This window comes from Maylandia zebra, linkage group LG14 (genome assembly GCF_041146795.1).
Source record: "Maylandia zebra isolate NMK-2024a linkage group LG14, Mzebra_GT3a, whole genome shotgun sequence".
Lineage (NCBI taxonomy): Eukaryota > Metazoa > Chordata > Actinopteri > Cichliformes > Cichlidae > Maylandia > Maylandia zebra.
The window spans coordinates 22,430,432-22,451,699 of NC_135180.1; the positions used below are offsets into that span (position 1 = coordinate 22,430,432).

Consider the following 21,268-nt stretch of genomic DNA (forward strand, 5'->3'; position numbering starts at 1 on the left):
TGAAAAACTGAAACAACTGCAGGTGTGGGCTTGTTTTGATATGACATATATCTGATATGAAACATACGTCAGAGACATTATCCTAAGCTGGACTAACAAAGGACCATGAGTACAACATGAAACGTACATTACATAGCGTAAGGCTGAAGTTCATTGATCATTTTAATCATAAAGTTGTTGAAATGTTTTTATTGAACATGCAAACATCTGCTGATGAAAATGTGTTGATTTATTGGTCTGTTATGAAGCTATTGCTATTTCTAATGTGTTTTATCACTATCACTTTCTGATGTTTTATTAATTAAACAATACATGTATTATTTGTTGTGTTATCTGTAGCTATAGTATTTATATATATTTATTTATAGTATAGCAAATATATTTAATTATTACTGTTTAAAACACTAATATGTGACATGTATTAGTAGCAGTGTTGGTCAAGTTACTTGAAAAAAGTAATCAGTAACTAATTACTGATTACTTCCCCAAAAAAGTAATCCCGTTACTTTACTGATTACTTATTTTCGAAAGTAATTAATTACTTAGTTACTTAGTTACTTTTTAAAAACACGATTTACAACCTGAAGAGGTGATAAAGCGATAGATCTTTCAGCCCAATTCTACTTTTTCTACATAATCCATCATACAAAATGTAATCAAATGGAAAAGTCTCTTTTTTTAACTTGTTTTATCAGTTTTAATCTTTTAACTTTATGCATCAAGCAAAAATTTTATTATATGCAACATTCTCTGAGTTGAATAAATTAGTTTAACATTTAAACCTATTTTCTGCACATTCCAGCACATAAAATAAAATATTTTTTGTGTTTACACTCACTCTTTCAAATAGATGCAAGTAAAACACAGCAGAACATAAATAAAGTCAAAGACTCAGCGGTCCTGTTGCTCTATTTTCACCTGTAAAGCAGGACTGCGGTAGGCGGAGGTTTACCCTGGTGCAGGTGTGCCGCGGTCAGTTGAAGAATCCGCGACTTTCTCTGTGAGTTTCCCATTACGTCGTTGGGCACTCGGTGCTTGCTTGGAAGTTTAGGGGTTTTTTTCGCTGTAAAAAGAAGTTTTCTTCCCACGCACAACGGACGCTAATGTTTTTGTCACTTTCTATGGAATCAAACTCAAAGTAAGGTCAGTACTTCCACGCTTTAAACGCTGCACGCTCATACTCTCTCCCACAATCGATATGTGATCCATTGTTGATCTGCACACAGCTGTTGTCACTAACGGCGCACTCGCTTACGTCACTGTCGTGAGACATTCTTGCAAAAAATCACGGTTTTAGTAACGCAGTGTTCCTACGGGAAAGTAACTGTAATCTAATTACCGTTTTTGCAATAGTAATCCCTTACTTTACTCGTTACTCGAAAAAGGTAATCAGATTACAGTAACGCGTTACAAGTAACGCGTTACTGCCCATCTCTGATTAGTAGTGATGTTGTGCTGAGGGTTAAAATGCCTTTTTGTCTTTTGGTAACTACAAAATGACAATAAACCATTAATATATGTCTATGCTGTGCTCGTATTTATTTTACCCTACTCAAATTCAATTTATGATGCATTTTATTTTGAAAGATTTAAAATGTTTTTTTAAAGAACCACTCAAAAAAGGTTCTTTAAAATGGTTCTTTTAAAGAACCATTTTTAAAAAGGTTCTTTGAAAAACCATTAAAGGTGCCCCAAAGAACCATTTCTTGATGGTTCTTTGGGGCACCTTTAAAGGTTCTTCAATGAACCACTGAAAGAAATGGTTCTTCAAAGAACCATTGTTTGAAAGGTTCTTTGTGGCACCAAAAAAGGTTCTTCTATGGCATCAATCTAAAGAACCACTTTTGGTTCCAGTTGGCACCTTTATTTTTCTGAGTGTGGGCCACAAACCTGCTACAATGCAGCTCTAGCCAGGACAAGGGCACGCATTGAAATGACCTTTGGGCAAATAAAGGGAAGATTTCAGTGTCTGATAAGTCTGAGGGTTGCACCTGACAGGGCATGTGACATTATTGTTGCATGTGCCGTACTGCACAACATTGCCACCATCAGAAAGGAGAGGACTCCTGTGGTGGAGGTGCAGCCTGATGATGACCTCCAGCCAGTGCACTTGGACCAACCTAGTGGCAGAGCTGCATGGGACAGAATTGTGCAACACAATTTCGAATATTAAAAACATCCATCCATCCATCCATCTTCATCCGCTTTATCCGGGGCCGGGTCGCGGGGGCAGCAGCCTAAGCAAAGAGGCCCAGACCTCCCTCTCCCCAGCCACCTCCTCCAGCTTATCCGGGGGAATACCAAGGTGTTCCCAGGCCAGCCGAGAGATATAATCTCTCCAGCGTGTCCTGGGTCTGCCCCGGGGCCTCCTCCCGGTGGGACATGCCTGGAACATGACAAAACATATTTTTCATTGAAATTTATTTGAGCATCTTTTTCTGTCTCATCAAAAAAAAGCCAGTCATCATTTGCCAGGAAAAAAATCATATATACTGTATCACGCAAGGTCATCAATAGTGCTCTGTATGAAAGTGTATTTTTACTTACTCTGAAGTTCCTTTTGAAGCAACTCGATTTCTAGTTGAACTTTTTGCCTCATTAGAGCTTGAAGTTCAATTTCACCTAGAAGCTTTTGTTTCTTTAGCTCAGTATACTCCATTCACCCTGTTTCAATTGTAGAGACAACATTTAACGGTCAATACATGTCATATAGGAATTAAAAATAATTACAAGATTGCCCACCTCTGTATCAGGCCTCTCTGCCGGCCTCTTTGCCTGCAAATCATACTGCAGTCAGAAACACATAGAAGTACACAAGTAGATACAAATTCAGGCCAAATTTGTGGGGACACTACACCAACTTACAGGGACTTCCTCCAAACCACAGTCATCTGACAGGGTTGCTTCACTGTCCTGTGCAATGGAAACAAAATGGTGTTACAAAGGGATGTGGTACAGCCTATTGGTCTAAATAATTAAAAAAAAGATTATATATACATATAATATATATATATATATATATATATATATATATATATATATATATATATATATATATATATATATATATATGGAGGGTGAAGGTAACGGTGGTCCCCGTGGTAATCGGAGCACTAGGTGCGGTGACTCCCAAGCTAGGCGAGTGGCTCCAGCAGATCCCAGGAACAACATCGGAGATCTCTGTCCAGAAGAGCGCAGTCCTGGGAACAGCTAAGATACTGCGCAGGACCCTCAAGCTCCCAGGCCTCTGGTAGAGGACCCGAGCTTGAAGGATAAACCGCCCGCAGGGGCGTGCTGGGTGTTTTTTATATATATATATATATATATATATATATATATTAGGGGTGCAACGATACACAAAATTCACGGTTCGGTTCGGTTCGATACTTTGGTGTCACGGTTCGATATTTTTTCGATACAAAAAAATGTTCATTATTAATATATATTTTAACTCAAAAGTACAGTTTTTAAATTTAACCCTAACCCTTGTGCGTGTTTTTTATTTTGACAGCGAATGCGCACCTGTGGACCACTTATGTGCAGCCCTGGTTATTTAGCTCGTCATATTGCAGCCACAGAAATTATTTTGAAACCATAAAGCTGCACTTTCTATTTGCCTTATAGTCTGATTTGTCATAACTTCTCCGTTTTGTGGTAAGCTTTTCTTTGGCTGTCACTTCTTCACCCTGACCTGTCTTATTTGGCTCAGCAGAACTAAAATATATATCTGTCTGTGAAGGTTCTCAGTCATCCAGGTCATCGTAGTCAAATATATATCCTGCTGCTTTTACACACGCACTCACATAAGCTCAGCGATTCTCTGCGCGATCAACCTCTCACATGTTTAAGCTGCGGGAGATTTCACTTGTCATGTTTGCATAGTAAGCTAACAATTAATAAGACAATGTCAGAGGAATTGGTGCACAAATTATCATCACTCACAGATCAGTGCTGTCGCTCTCTATACACAGTTCGCGCGATTGCAAAGTGAAAGCAAACAAGCGCAAATTCAAACGCGATTTCAATATGTCACATATTGACAGTGGCTCACCGATGCCAATGACATAATTACCCAGCTACATTTCCAAAAGAATGCAAAAGCATTGACATATATTTTTCCTTCCTACAATAGCCCGACGGGCAGGGAAGAGATAGATTTTGGTAGCCCGACTGAAAAAATCGCTAGCTCCCGGATGTCGGGCTAGCGATATTGCGAGCCCTGTATCTGATTGAGGAATCACTCATCTTTGGAAAAGAGAGTTTATTACAGAGAAATGTCTCTTTCCAAAATAAAAGCTATACTATCCGCTTCTTCTGGGCTATATTCACAGCAGCATATTAAACATATAAGGAGAATCATGTGCTAACAGCTGTCTAAATGACTCGGCTAAAGTTAGTAGCATGCTTGCTTGTTTTTTTTCTGCTTCCACTTGTCTTTGCACTAGGATGATGTCGGTGTAAATGTGCAGTCATATTCGTTGTGTTCCCACTAGTGCTTTCAGGTTAATCTCGTTGAAATGACCTTAAAGCCACAACACGGCAAATCTCCGTTAACGAGCTACCGCCGATCGCCCCGTGCATGGGGCTAGACGGCCAACACGTTAACGAGCTAACTGCGCTAACACACTAGTTCCCACCCATGTAATTGAGCATTGCGTGGCACATCCAACATACTGTTTTACTTTAGTCCATGACTCGCTTACCTTCAGGGTCATACGTCACATGAAAACCAAAATAATTCCAAACGCCAGATCTGAATGAGGGTGGGGGAGGTCCATGTTGCAAGGAGAGCTTAACTTCTGTCTCGCTAGCTTTCCCTGCTCCTTCTGACGATGCTGTCTGTGTTGAGCGCTCAGTGAATCTGCATTCGAGTACTCCGCCTAGGCTGCACTGTCGAGCCTAGGCGGAGTAGTCGAACGCAGATTCACTGAGCGCTCAACACAGACAGCATCGTCAGAAGGAAAGTTGATAAAATAAATTACAAATGTTGTATTGTTCGATACATATGCGTACCGAACTGAAAGCACTGTATCGAACGGTTCAATATCGATACGAATATCGTTGCACCCCTAATATATATATATATATATATACCGTATTTTCACGACCATAAGGCGCACTTAAAAGTCTTAGATTTTCTTCAAAAAGTACGGCGCGCCCTATAGCACAGTGCGCCCTGTGTGTTGTAATGAGGACGTAGTAGAGAACACCATGAGAACGCTAAAGGGTGAAGTGTGGCCGAGTTGGAGGAAAGACTCGAGCGGTGGATCATCGAGCAAAGAACGAGCGGGAGAAGCGTTTCGACGGTCACCATTCGGCTAAAAGCAGTTTCACTTTCACTTTTTATGAAACGGTGCCATTTTTCCATCCGGACCAGGACTACGGTAGCGCAGCAACTACCAGCGGATTATAAGGAAAAGCTGGCCATCTTCCGCTCCTACTGCAGCAAACACATCCAGCCCAGCCACATCACTAACATGGACGAGGTCCCGCTCACTTTTGACATCCCAGTGAGTCACACTGTGGAGAAGGGGACCAGCACGGTAGCGATACGCACAACGGGGTATGAAAAGTCTTCTTTTACTGTTGTGCTTGGCACAAAGAGTGGAAGGCAGCGCCGGGCGAGTTACGCCACAATTTGCGAATGGATTGTAGATGCTTGGGCTAACATGTCTGCTGGCACTGTTGTTCGAGCTTTCGCAAAAGCCGGCATCATTTCCGAGGAGCCGCACGGCACGGAAAGTGACTCTGACAGTGAAGAAAGTGAACTTGGCATGTTTGATGGAGATTTAGCGCAGCTGTTCAATTCAGACACAGAGGATGAGGACTTCGATGGGTTTGATTGATGATAAAAATGTGAGTACCAAACTTTGTTTTGCTCCTGCTTATTTTTAAATACGCACACTTGTATGCTTGTGTGTTGTTGATGATGACGATTACTGATAATAAAAATGTGAGTACCGAACTCAGGTTTGCTCCCGCTTTATTTTCAAATACACATACGGTACTTGTATGCGCCCTATGATCCAGTGCGCCTTATGTGTGTGTTAAATACAGTAATGGCACACATAACTGAGACTGCGCCTTTTAGTACAGTGCGTCTTATGGTCGTGAAAATACGGTGTATATATATATATATATATATATATATATATATATAATCTCCCAACTTACTGTGCATGCTTCAGTCACCTCTTGCATGGGAACAGGTAAAAGTGATGGAGTGTTATGTAAAACTACACACAAAAAAACCCACAATGTCAATAAATGTCAAAGTACAAAAAGCATTTTAACTAAGGCAACAACCAAATATTTTACATTGTACAAATAGAATTATGAGCTCATTTACCAGTTATGAAGGTGCTGCTGCTACTGCACCCTGGGTGCTGGTCTAAGGAAGAGTTTCCCCCAGGGATGCCCTCAACAATGGGTCTGGTGGCATTCAACCCTAGGGCCAGCTCCTCTGCCGGGGTGTGACGAGGGGGTGCAGGACCACCACCTGTCTTTTTTTGCTCTGCCCTTTTCTTGGTTGCTGTTATAAACAAACAAACAGATTATTTCAGGGTCTCTTTTCAAGAGACTAAAAGCAATATAAGTGATAAATATTACCATTCTGTAGAATATTCTTATATTGCACTTTTACTTGTTCCCATGTTCTAGTGGGTCCTGTTGTGGCTCTAATGCGAAGGAGGATATAATGTAATATAATATAATATGATATAATATAATATAATATAATAAATTACTTACAAGTTTAATTTGTCAGCAACTTTCTGCCAGCCCTCTCTCCTTGCTTTTGCAGCCTTTGCAGCGTTCCCTTGCGTTTTAATTAAACTCTGAAACTCCTGAAATCAAGAGTTCTTGCTCTGCTGCCGAAAAATACAGAGCGCGCTCCTTCGACATTTTCGCCGACCAATCAAAGGGTTGCCGATCAATGTTTCTACTATCGATGCGTAGCCCCTTTTAAGCCACCCAGTGATCTCACATTACTTCATCCAGCTGTACTAATCGTCAACAACAGGTGTGTTCGGAGAACTGGAATAGCGAGCTCAAAGTTGGCGCGATGATTTGATCTTGGATGTAGTATGCGAGGTACGAAGAACGGACCCCAGGGCAAGGAAGGTTACAGGTATCAGCCAGTGTTCTCAGGACTAGCCAGTAAAATGGTAAATGGCCTTTATTTATATAGCACTTTACTAGTCCCTGAGGACCCCAAAGCGCTTTACACATCCAGTCATCCACACACTGGTGATGGCAAGCTACACTGTAGCCACAGCTGCCCTGGGGCGCACTGACAGAGGCGAGGCTGCCGGACACTGGCGCCACTGGGCCCTCTGACCACCACCAGTAGGCAACAGGTCAAGTGTCTTGCCCAAGGACACAACGACTGAGACTGTCCAAGCCGGGGCTCGAACCGGCAACCTTCCGATTACAAGGCGAACTTGGGCCACGATCGCCACAATCTGTTTCTGAAGCCAGATAAGATGCTTGTGTTATGGAACTTGTTTTGTCTGACTCCTGAATTGATGAAGTCAACACCATCACGGTTTAAGAACTATCAGCCAAATGGCATCATGCGAGATGAAAGTGCCAGGGAGCCAAATTCTCATTTATCTGGGACTGCAATTTAAAACATCTACTGACCCACACCAGGGTCAAGGCAATGTTGTTCTCAGCAAGTATCAGGTTAGACACCATGTTTCGAAGGTCTTTGGTAATTGTGTTATGTTTGAATTTTGAAGCCGAATATTACAGATCACCATGGCATTATGACTTTAGTTTAGCTAATTGATTCGTTTGATCTAGCGTCATAGATAAAATATATATAGCAATAGCAATGGACTGGAACAAAATCTCTAGTGTTTCCAAACAATACTGCTTCAGGGAAACATGTATAAAATGAAAATGTTGAAAAGGACCTTTTTAAACGGCGGGAGTTTCCGACTCACCTTGTTTTATTTATTGGTATCCAGCTGCCCCTGTGTCTGTGTCGGTCATTTTGTTGGTCTGTTGCCAGCAGCTCATGACAAGCTGATTTAGATAACTTTCCCGGTTATTTCATTCAGTTTACTCGTGTTTGAATTTTCTTCAGTTTGTTGGAGCATTCAGTGTCCGAGGAGCTTCGAAAGTTCTTACTGCATCATTGTGAATTCAGAAAAAAAACATATACTCGATGAAAATCACACAGTTTAATGAATGAATGAATTTGTTGTTTCATGAATGCAAATATAAACGTTGGGGAAAACGAAAAAGCTGCTCTGTACTTTGCTGAGTTAACGTCAACACGAGAAACGCATACGCATATCAATACGCAACGAATAACGCCCGCAGCCACATGTTCCCAAACATAAAGTAGTCCCATGTAGGAACGTAAGTTCGTTGGTGCAGTGCTCCTTTTGAACACAAGGGGGAGGCAGAGCAACATTATTGGAGCGGTTAACCTGAGCTCCGTACTTCGTCATCGGAGGCTTCACGGGAAAAACAAACAAACAAACAACGAATTTAACTAGTTGTATCAGTCCTTTTGGTGCTGTCGGTGAGAACAGAGTTACTGGTTGTCAACATGTTGTGTTAGATAGGTTTTTGCAACTTGCACCGTACCGTGGTCTCTGAAAAAAACAGTTTAAATTTTTTTTATTATATTTTTTTCAGTCTTGCTAACTTTAATCATTAAAAATATCGGCCCTGTTGTGTAATATCTACACTTTAACGCCAGGTGTCGGTGGTGGACTATGCGTTCCCACATATAGTAAATTCTACTGTAAACGCTGGTCCATTCTTCCTTGGTCGTGACTAGACTGCCGATGAGTAGCTGACATTTCAGAGCTCCTCGTGAGATACATGATGTAGGCTACATCGTATAGTAGCCTGGAAACAAATTTGATTTAGCAGCGGTTGCTCTGAAGCTGCTCATACATCATTTCACTTTTAATATCTTTTGAAATTTTTAAAAGATGGGTCCTAGACTAAACGTTTAAGAGAGTGAAATCAAATTGTGGCACCGTCATCAAGTTGAAAAATTGCGCAATAAAAAAATACAGAGAAATTTGTGTTGGGCCTTCAAAATAAAAGCATTCCTCTGATTCAATGAGCCATTTTACTCTGCTGTGTAAGCGGTGTTTTAATTTGGACGTCACAGCCAGAAGTGGCGTATCAGATTCCGACTACCGTGGCGTCACTCTAGTGAGAAGGTTCCGTGCACTTCACGCTTTTACGTGTGTGAACCGACCGTGTGTGAAGTGCGCGCGCGTGTCTGCGTGTGTGTGTGAGAGAGAGAGTGTGTGTAAACACATCTCTGTAGGCTCATGTAGTGAGGGCTGGGAGCTGACTGCAGCAGAGACTTCCAGGCTGAAATTGCGCTCGGTGACCGCTCAGATGAGGAGATGGCAGCCGAATCGACCCGGAGATTCACCAAGAACCTGCTGAAACCGGGGAGCGCGGCGGAGATACGGCAGACGGCGTGCAACGCAGTCAGACACTGCGCAGTGACGGTGAGTACACCCTTGTGGATTGTAAGAAGAAAAATTATATATGTGTATAAAACCACCTGTCGGCCTTTACCTCTCCGTGACGACACCCCCAAACCCTTACATCGGAACCTGGACGCGATGCGGTCTCATCTGTAGCCCGGCAGCCTCGGTCAGACACGCCGCACCACTACACCGCAGCTGTAGCAGACCTGGCATTGACATTCATGTTGCATCTTTCTTTGCAGTGGGTGAGCACATGCAGCTCAGAGCAGTGCCGTTCAGCTTCTGTCTATCGATCCTGCAGTGGGGACAATTCAATGCGTTTAAACGGTTACATCTCGGATAGGTGAGGGATTTGCCGCAATTTATCTCCAGGGCTCATTGGGTGATAATCTGGCTATAAAGTCGCAGAGTCTGTAGTGCTCCCCTGGGGGGTGTTGGAGTTTATTTCCAGTGAGGCTGGGTAGGTGAATGAAATGCAAGAAATAGATCCTTGGTGGTCGCATAGTGGCATGGCACAGGCAGCGTTTTACATCTGCCCAGCGGTGCATAGACACAGAGGAAGATGGAGGAGCAGAAAAAAGAGGGATGGTGGGGGATAAGAAGACTAAACTGACTGTTGGTTTGATTTACGTCTAATTTATACTATCAGTTTTTCCTTTTTAACATCGTAAAATTGAAAAGATGATCCAGTGGGTGTGTCACGCCATAATAATGAAAGGCTGCGATTGACAGATAACAGCGGGAGGAGGGGTAATCCAGGGTGGTGGTGGTGGTGGGGTGCGCACAGGCAAAACAGCAGAAATGGGTTTGTGTGTTTGCAAATGTCCCTTTGATCAATTTGGACAAATCCTCTACCTTCGGTACGCGCGTAAATGCGTGCCCGTTCTGTGGGGATTAGCATAAAGAAAGGTCACTCCACTCGAGTCTTTTTGCAGCTACTCCACATCCTCTTCAGTCTGGTGTTAGTGTGTCAGTGGGACACTGGCAGAGCACAGCATAGCAGGGTGAAAATTGATTGGAATAAAGAGGGAAAATGTAATATTTCACGGCCCATGACAGGATTAAAATGATGTGGCAGACTCACCATGAATGAAACCTTTTCTTTCTTTCTTTTCTTTTTTACTGAAAAATACATTTGCTTCTGTGTGATGTTGTTTTTCAGCAAAGAGACCTGCTTGGTGTCTGCTATCTCCCCACTATCACCCTCATATATATTATTAAAGACAAAAATCAGTTAGACTCAGCATTTTTCTACTCACAGATCTAGAAGAATATAGCAGCTTTTTAAAGATCCAGTGGTTACAGAGTGCACACAGCCTCTGTAGGCCTTTCTCACATTTTGTCTTGTTGAGACTCTTGAACAAAACGTTAATGTTATTAAGATTACCTCTGTTTTGCTTGCTATGTCATGTGAAAATGTCATAGGGAATGTCACAGGAAAAATGTCTAGTGAAAAGGTTAAGACATGGAGCATGTTGATGTTCAGGTTAATTTGTGTATGCATTAAAGCAAAACCTACTGACACCATGTTAAACAAAGACTATTTTAAATTTAATTGACTGTTTTTATGTATGCAAATGCTTTGGCTGCAGATTCGAGTTGTACAGCACGAATGCTTTATGGGTTTTAGTAGATTCAAGACATGCTGGATTGGGAAGACAATATGAATAAAATGTGCCTTCTAATGGTTACTTTGACTTGTGTTAATGTAGTATATATCTTTCTAAAAAACCTAAGTAATTAGATTGCAGTAGTGCAACATTTTGATCTTAAAGTTATATTCCTGCAACACCGCTCACTAATACATCTAGACATATTAATGTGGATATCACCTGTAAATGGTGTAAGCCGCTGCTGTTCTCACATATGAGAAGTTTACCAGAACACCCAACTACAGTGTTCACAAAAAATTGTGTGAGTTGTTATTTACCTGAAGTGAGAAGCGAAATGGAAACTGTGAGTAATATTGTGATCATGAGCAAGTGGGAAAAAAATTACAGCTCTTTTTTTTTTACTTTGTCACCTTCTTGTGCAACTGACTGATTTATCACAATTCTTTCCTGCGTTATGAAAAATAAATGTTCATGATGACCAAAAACATGTAAAATAACTTCAATAACTTCTATCTGTGTATAGAAACGGGGTTCAGAAATATGAAGAAAAGAAGAAGAAGAGCATGAATGTGCGTAATACAGATGTTTTAGATACAAATCTTTAGTTGGCGTGTAAATATTCATGGGCGTTGTGTGGGTTTTTTTAATGCACGTCCCTCGATGGTGAAAGAAACCAGGTCAGCAGAATCAGACCCTCCGGCATAACATTTAATGAAGCGTAAACCTCTTCCTCGCTGCTCTTGCTGACCCGGTCTCGCTTTTCTTTTCTCGTTCAGCTAGTGTCACCCTCCCTGCCTAACCTGACCTCACATCACCCCCTTCACTGTTTCTTCCATATTTGACTTGCTTCCAGGGCTGTTTTCCTGTTTGTTTCTGATTGACCTACTGCTCTAGATCAGTTTTTGAAGTCTGTGTGCGTGCATTTTTAGGTGTGTCGCGTACACGGTTACTGGTAAATCCCCTTGGTGAACGCTGCATTTTGTTCTGAAGAACTGCTCTGTGAAAGCAATCACTACTCTATGATTACTTCAGTGTTTCTCAGAGTGGTTTGCCCACCCATTTGTACATGCAGGGAAAATGGAAAGGTTGATAGATACAAGAAGGAAGAATGTAATAGTGGTTACAATTTGTTAAAAAAAAACAAACCCCAGAAACCATGGGATCTTCGGTTACATATTTCCTGGGCTCTGTCTGCCAGTGAACTGCTGTACACCAAATAAAACATAAAGAAAAAATAGTATAGCCAACATATGTTTAATATATAAGATAATGAAGCTAATTTGTCCTGAAAACCTTTTAACAAAATATACATAAAAATCTACAGCTGCTGATTTTTGGTAGCTAAGTGAGAGTGTTTATGATGGCTCTAAGTAAAAAGTGAGCAGAATGGTAGTGTAGACACAAGTGTCATTCTTGTTGTGACTCTGGCTGCTTGCTGGGATGAACCACATGTCATACCATGCCTCCAGGATGCCAGCTACACTAACCACACAGCCAGAGATCGGTGCCAACATGCCCACCCTGGCATCTCACTGCAGCTACAGTGTTTGCTCAGTAGGAAAAGGTTCCTTATCCTCAGTCACCTTTACTTTTTCGGACATACGTATGCTCACAAGATTAATGGTATCCGGTATTTGGTGTAATATCACCAGGTTCCTGTCCTTGCCTGCTCTTGGCACTCTTGATGGCCTTATGGTACCACTAGCTTCAGGCATGGTCACATATTGGCTATTTTTGGTGCTCAGTTTGAATCTCTGGGCAGCTCCTGAGAATTTTCAACGTTATTACTAACCAGCATCTGTTTGTGCAGTCATAGTCAAAGAATATCATAAGCTACCGAATGTGTACGATCATTACAAGGTTTCCAGATGTACTGAAGCTTTTTAAATGCAGAAGACTGTATAACCTTGCATTGCTGCATGCTACATGTTATTTTATGAATAAAGTAGACCACCATTTCCCTTCTATTGACTATTTCAAGCAATCTCTTAAAGACTGACCGTTTGTTCTATTTGATTGGGTTTGTCTTCTTCTTCTTCTTTTGGCCACTTCTTTAGGGTGTTGCACCACTGGATCATCTGCCTCCATCATACCCTTACGCCATCCAGCTCCATGTTCTATACCCTTTGCCCAATATATCCACTATCCCTCCTCTGCACATGTCCAAACCATCTCAGCTTTGCATCTCTCTAACACTCTCTCCAAGCCTCTCGGCCTGAGCCGTCACTCTGATAAAATCATTTCTAATCTGATTGGACATGGCTGGCAACCGCTAATCAGTTTTATTATTAATTAATCATCTCTTTGTTTTTCATGCGGTTAATTTTTCAATAACAGAATTGTTCAAGCTCGAGATCACATCTTAATAGGACTTGGCTTGTTTGAAATGGCTTAATGGTCCAAAACACAAAAAATGTAAATTACTAGGATTTACAAGGATTTTGAATATAATTCATAACAAAACAAAAGCCAAGTCAAAACAATCTGTTGCTACTTTTGACAAAAAAAGGAATCGATGGATGGATGGGTTATTGTTAATTTCATAGAAGTAGATAATTACATTGGTTGTATTGTCACCACTATACAGGCACTCTGGACTGTCTTGGAGTCACCTAAAGATCTGAAAAACAAAAGTCATTCAAATGAGATCCAAATATTTTTTTAGGCATTTAAACTGCTTTTTTTACTGCTTCTATTAAATGCCCGAAACAAATTCCTCGTCAGACTCGCGACATAGTCTCAGGCCTTGGGTAAAATTCCCATGCTTTTTCTTCCTATAGTTTTGTGACCCTGAATTTTTAATTATTTTGAAATGTTAGGAACATTGTCCATATTTCTTCGACCTCCCATTCAAGTCTTTTTTTTCTTTCTTCATTCCCTCTTTCTTCAGTTATCAAACTCCTCTTACTGTAAATTAGTTTTTGTAATAATCTCTATAGACATTATCCTTTTTTATCTACCTTCTGTGCTAGGCTCATGTTCTGCATGCGTGTTCATGTTTTATCTCGGGCTAAAACGTGTCAGACAGCGTGGCATGCTCATTTGTTTGTGAGGCAGAATTCTGAGAAGATGTTTCCCAGTAACATGTTGCAAGCGTATATCGTGGTTGGGGGGGACATGCTGTCAGTTTGCCTCCATTTTTTTCTTCATGACACATCATGCCAACCGCCTGCAGTGCATTGTGTGTGAGTCGCGACCTGCCTGTTTATTAGCATACATGTGTTGCAGCTATCAGTGTGGTACTTGTGGGTGTTCTGAGCAACCAGGCTGCCATTTAGGCTGAATAAAAGTTGTGCATGCATATATGTGTATGTATGTATGTATGTATATATATATATATATATATATATATATATATATATATATATATATATATATATATATATATATATATATATATATATATATATATAGTAAAGGTGTTTAACTGCTTTATATCTGATGCGGGCATGGTTTTTAATCTTGACCACAGTATGGTACGCTGCTTGTTGCCCGTGTTGCACTTAATAATTTCTGGCAGCTTATAAATTTGACTCATGTCTCACGTCAAAGTCAAATGTTGCAGAGGAAAGGAACTGGCTACAAAACCAGTAATTACCCTCCCATCTCTATACTTTTTGTTACAGAGAAAAGTCAATTAGCAAGGAATTCTAACAGGAAGTGCTCCTTATCACTCGCACAGCTCAATTTTTTTCTTCTTTCTAGCATATCTTACTTCATCTCATCTATCACGCTTTTCTTCCCACGCCCTCTCGTCTACATCTACAAGCTGCCACATTTATTAATTTATGTTGCTGCTCGCTACATTCAGGACCAATTCTTTTAATTGTTTCTATAACTGCCTCCTCTGAGCACCCACTTTGTTTTTTTATTACCTTTTTTTTTTCTTATTTTGGAAAAGTTTGAAGATGCACTACATGTATAATGTGAAGGAGATCTATCACGTCTCTTATTACAACTGGACAGGGAAAGGTATTACAAGAACACAGGTGGAATTAAGCCCATAATTGGCTCAGAAATCATCAGTCATTTTAGAGAGCCAGACCGTGACGAGAACAGAAAATGAGGGAGGATGGGTAGGAAGAGAACAGGATCTCTCCCATCGCTCCCAAAAGAGTTGGCACTCAGACTCTAGACTCTACTGTCTCATAAACACTCCATCCATGAGTTTGCATGTATATGTGTTTAATATTACGTTTAGTACTTTTAAGTTGCAGTGTTTTCTCATTATATTGTGTCTTAGTATTGGCATATTTAGTATTCTTTGAGTTGTATTAGGCTCTTTGAGTTGTTTGAATGCAGAAGTATAGCACTCCCTCACCCACCCACACCCCATTGGACATTGTTGTGCAACTGTTAGAGTTTGTGAGGAAAGGTCTACACACTTCACAGCAGAAGGTAGAAGTGCTGCGCTGCTGCCTTTATTCCCACTGACTCTGACATAAAGCTGCTTTACAAATCAGCAGATAACATTTCCTTGCCTGCCAATAGTTATTCTCTTACATAAGTTGGGTTTTTGGAAATCATGCTGCAGTTTGTGCGTGCGTGCGTGTATGTATGTATGTATGTATGTATATATATATATATATATATATATATATATATATATATATATATATATATATATATATATATATATATATATATATATATATATATATATATACACACACACACACACACACACACACACACACATATATATATATAGGGTGGCACGGTGGTTAGCACTGTTGCCGCACAGCAAGAAGGTCCTGAGTTCAATTCCAACATCAGGCCGGGGTCTTTCTGTGTGGAGTTTGCATGTTCTCCCCGTGTCTGCGTGGGTTCCCTCCGGGTACTCCGGCTTCCTCCCACCGTCCAAAGACATGCAGCTTGTGGGGATAGGTTAATTGGATAACCCAAATTGTCACTAGGTGTGAATGTGCAAATGAATGTGAGTGCGAATGGTTGTTTGTCCTTGTGTGTTAGCCTTGCGACAGACTGGCGACCTGTCCAGGGTGTACCCCGCCTCTCGCCCTATGACAGCTGGGATAGGCTCCAGCGCCCCCCGCGACCCTGAAAAGGATAAGCGGAAGTGAATGGATGGATGGATATATATATATATATATATATATATATGTGTGTGTGTGTGTAAAAGGCAGCATGAGAAAAGATACTCCTCCAACAAGAACAATCAAGAGGGGAGCTTTTGGTTCTCGACTTTGTAATGGAACCATTAAAGCAAGACTTTACATAATGATTATCTGGATTTATGGTTGAGGTCGGCCCAACAGCCTTTATGAATTAGAATATTAAACATGGTCAAAAAAAGCAGAGAAGCGGGTCAGTGAAATCAGTGATGAAATTTCACGAAGCAAATGCCACATTTTTAATAAGCACAAGGCCGTTACCTGGAAACTGTTAGGAAAACAAGATACATCTGGGTGAATGACCGTGTTTGCAAAATGATCTCCTAAGGCAAACCCCAATTACAACAAAATTAACATTAATAGATGGCAGTGTATAACATTAATCATGCTTAGGAGACACACACCATGGAAATAAATCTGAAGTAATAACCGTGCTGCTGGAGTGGAGCGTATTAAGACTTTTTATTTATTCAGTCATTTTAAAAGGGCACTCTATACAAGTTAAAACATATGCTGCTTTGAATATTTTCATGTGACATGAAATAAAACTGTCTGCAATTACTATCATTTTTTAGTTTGAAAATATTAACTGTAGAGGCACATGACAGAACATAAAGACATTTCGTACTCTGTAGTGATCGTGACAACGGATGGTATGAAAGATGGGCGTCACTTCCGTGATGTCATCCAGTCATTTCTGAACTGTTTTGAAATCCTAATTGTGTTATCCCCGTTGTCAGCATGGTGTTTGAAAGAGGATGTGAAGAAACAGGATCTGAAGAGCCATTAGCCAATGAACATAGTACAAATAATCTTGATTTCTGGATTTCCCACAATGTCTAAAATTTGCCCATAAACTCATCAGCAAAGTTTTTACAGAGGCAAAGCCTGAGGGTTGTTTAAGATACTGTTGAGGTTTTGCAGATATGTGCCTGCTAGCTATGTGATGTTAACTTGTTGTATAATTGTGACAACCCTGTAATAATGTAGGGTCAAGTGAAAAAACTCCCAGCCACACAGGCTTGCCTAGTAGTTAGCAAGTGTTTGCAGATTAATATGAATAATTAGAGGCAACTAATCTGCTAGCAACCAAAGCAATTACTAGGAGGTTTCTGTTGCAGCACCTTCTTTGCACTCAATTTCACCCAGGGTGAAGAAGTCACTTGGATGAGTGACGAAACGTTTCTCCCACTGAAAACGCTACGTCCAGATAAACAGAATTTGGGATCTACTTACCTGGATGATTGAGCATGCATCAAGACACTTCAATGCTAATACTTTTATTTTATTTTACTTGAACCAGTCTGAGTCTCGTAGGATGCAACATTCACCACCTTGGCAGTTGTAACCTCAACCTTCACTGTTTTGTCTTTAATTTTTTAAAATTATAATCACTTTAAAGGGAATACTTTGGAAGGATGTGCCCTTTCTGGATTCCATTGTGGACACCGTGTTTCAGTTGCTTCAGTCATATGGTTTCCTGGTTTTTGGCAACTCTATGTGCAACTTTCCTGTGTTTTGTAAACTTGTCTCCATGAGAGAAATAGAGGTGTGTCAGACTGCAGATATTAAGCACATGTCTATTAACTTTGAATGATTCTGACTCAACAGCATAGGCTTGGTGGTAACAGAAAATTTATTGTGCGTGCGCACTTGTTTTCTTTTGCAAGGTTAGACCATGTTTTAGTACATCAACAATGCTGATCTCAGTCTCAGTTTGCATGCATAGCATAGCAAGTGTCAGAGGTTTTGAAAGTGTCAGAGTGTCTGGTAATGTGAAACAGGATGTTCCGCATGCTCGTTTCACTGACACTCTGCGTTTTGTGCCTCTGCACACTTCATTCTGTAGCATTTCTCAGTTATTTACAGCTCGTGCTAAGAAATCTATACCTGAGTGTCCACATAGGTTTATATTATTTTACAGTTTTTACATATATTTGAATGGTAAATGGCCTGTATTTATATAGAGCTTTACTAGTCCCTAAGGACCCCAAAGCGCTTTACATATCCAGTCATCCACCCATTCACACACACATTCACACACTGGTGATGGCAGCTACATTGTAGCCACAGCCACCCTGGGGCGCACTGACAGAGGCGAGGCTGCCGGACACTGGCGCCACCGGGCCCTCTGACCACCACCAGTAGGCAACGGGTGAAGTGTCTTGCCCAAGGACACAACGACCGAGACTGTCCAAGCCGGGGCTCGAACCGGCAACCTTCCGATTACAAGGCGAACTCCCAACTATTTGTTCTTTTCAACCTGTGTAGCATCCCTTTCTCCTTTACTACTTAGCTCATTTATTTGTAACTCTATCCTCTCCATCTAGCTTTTCTTTTGCTCTGGCTTTTCTTATACACTTAAATTCCCTAATTGTCTAAAATTCCTGACGCCCTCACTCCTTTCCCCAAGTCTCTGTGGATTACTTTGCCCTTTGGTTGAAAATTGTTATGTTGAGTCAGAGGTAAATGCAGATTGTTGCCCTTTTTGAGCCTCCTTGCCGACATGCCTTTCTGTTTAAGATAACGTTTTGTCACTTGTCACTAAATGCTTGCTCAAAGTGAATAGTTGGGTGTCCGTCTAGTTCTCAAAGATGTCAGGACGTAATGAGTAAATATTTTCATGTTTACAAACAATGATATTTGAAAAATAATTTTTCCCCTCAAACTTTGTAAATTTGCAGCAATCACTGTCTTAAAGACTGACTGTGACTTTTGTGGTATTCTAGACTTCTTGAAGCACCTCCCACAGCTTTTTTCTGATTAGTTTGATGGGCACTTCCCAGATACCAAATAATCAGAAGCTCAGTTTTGGAGCTGTGATTTGGGTCGTTGTCCTGCTTTACGAGGAAAGTGGTTTCAACAGCTTCCACAGGGTATGGCTTTGCCTTACCCTGTGGAAGCTTCAGTTGTCCACAGACAAGTCACCCCCTTTTTTTTACCCACTTTGACGCTATAAAGGCCGATGCTACACATACTTAGCTGATTTGTTTAGCTTTTTTAATCAGCAAAATCGTAACAGGAAATGTGATTAACTTGCATTAGCTAAAGTACTGCACCACTGGATGATAAAAAAATTCAAATTAATGATTACAAATGTACTTTTCTTTCAACAACCTGGGAAGTTGACTATAAACTTTTGAACAGTAGTGTATATGTTGTATGTATAAGGGATTAGAGGGGATGAATAGCTCTTTGACATTTGTTATGACTGAGAGATGGCTATGGCTGGAGACGACTCAGTCTCGTTTGGCAAATGACAGTAGGAACGTGCACTGCCAGGCCATGGTGTGTGTCAGCTCTGATATTCTCAATGACTCATTCAGCAAGGACAGAGGAATGAAAGCAAAGAGAAAATATCTGAGCCTGTCACTGCTGACACTGACTTCTACTGAATTCACCCACTGTTTGAACTGCATGATGCGCTGCACATTGATGTCAGTAGTGTGAGTGTTTGCTGGCTGTGAGCACAGGAAATTCTTTTTCTTTTTTTATGTCATACACGTAGCCTTGTAGTTTCAGACTGTCAGTTCTTGAATTGTATTGGAAGAAAAAAACGTCTGTTTAGTCTAGGTAGGAAAAGTGGGCAGAGAGAAAGTATGTGCCTGCCTGTATGTCAGTGTTTGCGAGAGGTCACATGAGAGGAGGAGTGACAGAGAGCGAGAGAGGTCCCCGGGGCTCCGTGCATTGTGCCAGTGTGCGTTTACAATAGGCTCTTTGGAAAGGCTTCACAGCCAGTGAACTGCTCTATTTAGACTTAGCCGACCAGGCTTTGCCTCACGGAGCTCGACTTTTATCCTCTCTTTTTCTAAAGCTCTTGGTTTAGTCTCACCATCCTGCCCCGCATCTCAGTAAGACACTCAGCTCCCGTCTGTCCAGTGTCTGGTCACAGTCCTCACGGTGGGGGTCGTGTGGTGGTGATGGTGTTAGGGGTCCACTTCACATACTGCTCTAAGAATAGTTCAGTAACTCTCTGTGAGTGAATTGCAGTGTTGTCTCTCTCCTTCATGTTGCATTCCAGAGTAGGAGGCCTGAATATGCAACGTCTGCTACCCTTCGACTCCCATGTTCTGCTGCCTTCGCCCTCTTGTATCTGCATACTTACTTGCACTCTGAGGCACTGATATATGATCAGGACTTTTCCTCGTTAACTCTTTTCAACGATTGGAGGGGGTAAGATGGAGAAACCCCAGGAGTGATCTAATTAAGCAACAAATTGGCAGGATGGAATAATATTTTAGCTGCCACCAGCTGGAGAGGACATCCTTAAAATCTGTAAACTAACAAACAAACATATTTTTGCAAGATGTTTGAATCTTTCAGGTGTTTTTTCTTCCTATTTACTCTGGTTGTGCCCAGCAATAATCCCGCCTTACTGTTTACACCATTTGACAGCAAAATAGATACCAACATAAATTCACACACAAACTGACTTAAATGGAGTTTTTAATGCCAGTTTATAATGGATTGTAAGCAGCATTAAGCTGCATTTAATCAAATTAGGAATCTGTTATAAAGCTACTTTTTTTTTGGTGAATAAACGGACAATCATTTAAAAAAAGTCCAACAAAGTTTTATCTTTAAAATAAATTGCTTCTCACTTTGGAAAGTAGCAGGAATTTTTCACTCCCATGAACCAGTTAAATTACCACAGAGACTGTAAACAGGGTGGCTTGTAGTTTCCACAGCTGATTAGAGTTTACAAAATACACTATTGAGATATTCATCTCCTGGGTTGGATTTTTTTTTTTTTAATTGTTGGGATTTTTTGTTGGGAGTTTTTAAAAAGGTTGAAAAGGTTTACTGTCTCGTTACCATTGTTATCTTTGTCACTAGATTTTTTGTTTCAAAAATGAACCTTGTTAAGGTTACATTACGTCATGTCGGTATTTCTGCTTCTTAAACTGAACTATATTTGTGAGCTGGCCGTACCGTAATCGAAGTGAAAGAAAAATAATAAATAGCTTGTTATGGTATAGCGTGGTTTGTCAGATGACGTCACATTGTTCAAGAGTGTTCCATCATGACACAGCCACTGGTTGCTAGGGGA

At 40.8% G+C, this 21,268-nt stretch overlaps 1 protein-coding gene across 1 annotated transcript in view; it reads left to right on the forward strand.

Moving 5' to 3' along the window:
* Positions 1-9,175: 9,175 nt before the first annotated feature.
* dock10 (dedicator of cytokinesis 10) overlaps positions 9,176-21,268 on the forward strand; it is a 64,512-nt gene continuing 52,419 nt past the window's right edge. Inside the window, exon 1 of the mRNA XM_076873206.1 lies at positions 9,176-9,491. Within this exon, the coding sequence (XP_076729321.1) occupies positions 9,384-9,491 (108 nt within the window). The 5' untranslated portion in view covers positions 9,176-9,383. The remainder of the gene's footprint in view (positions 9,492-21,268) is intronic.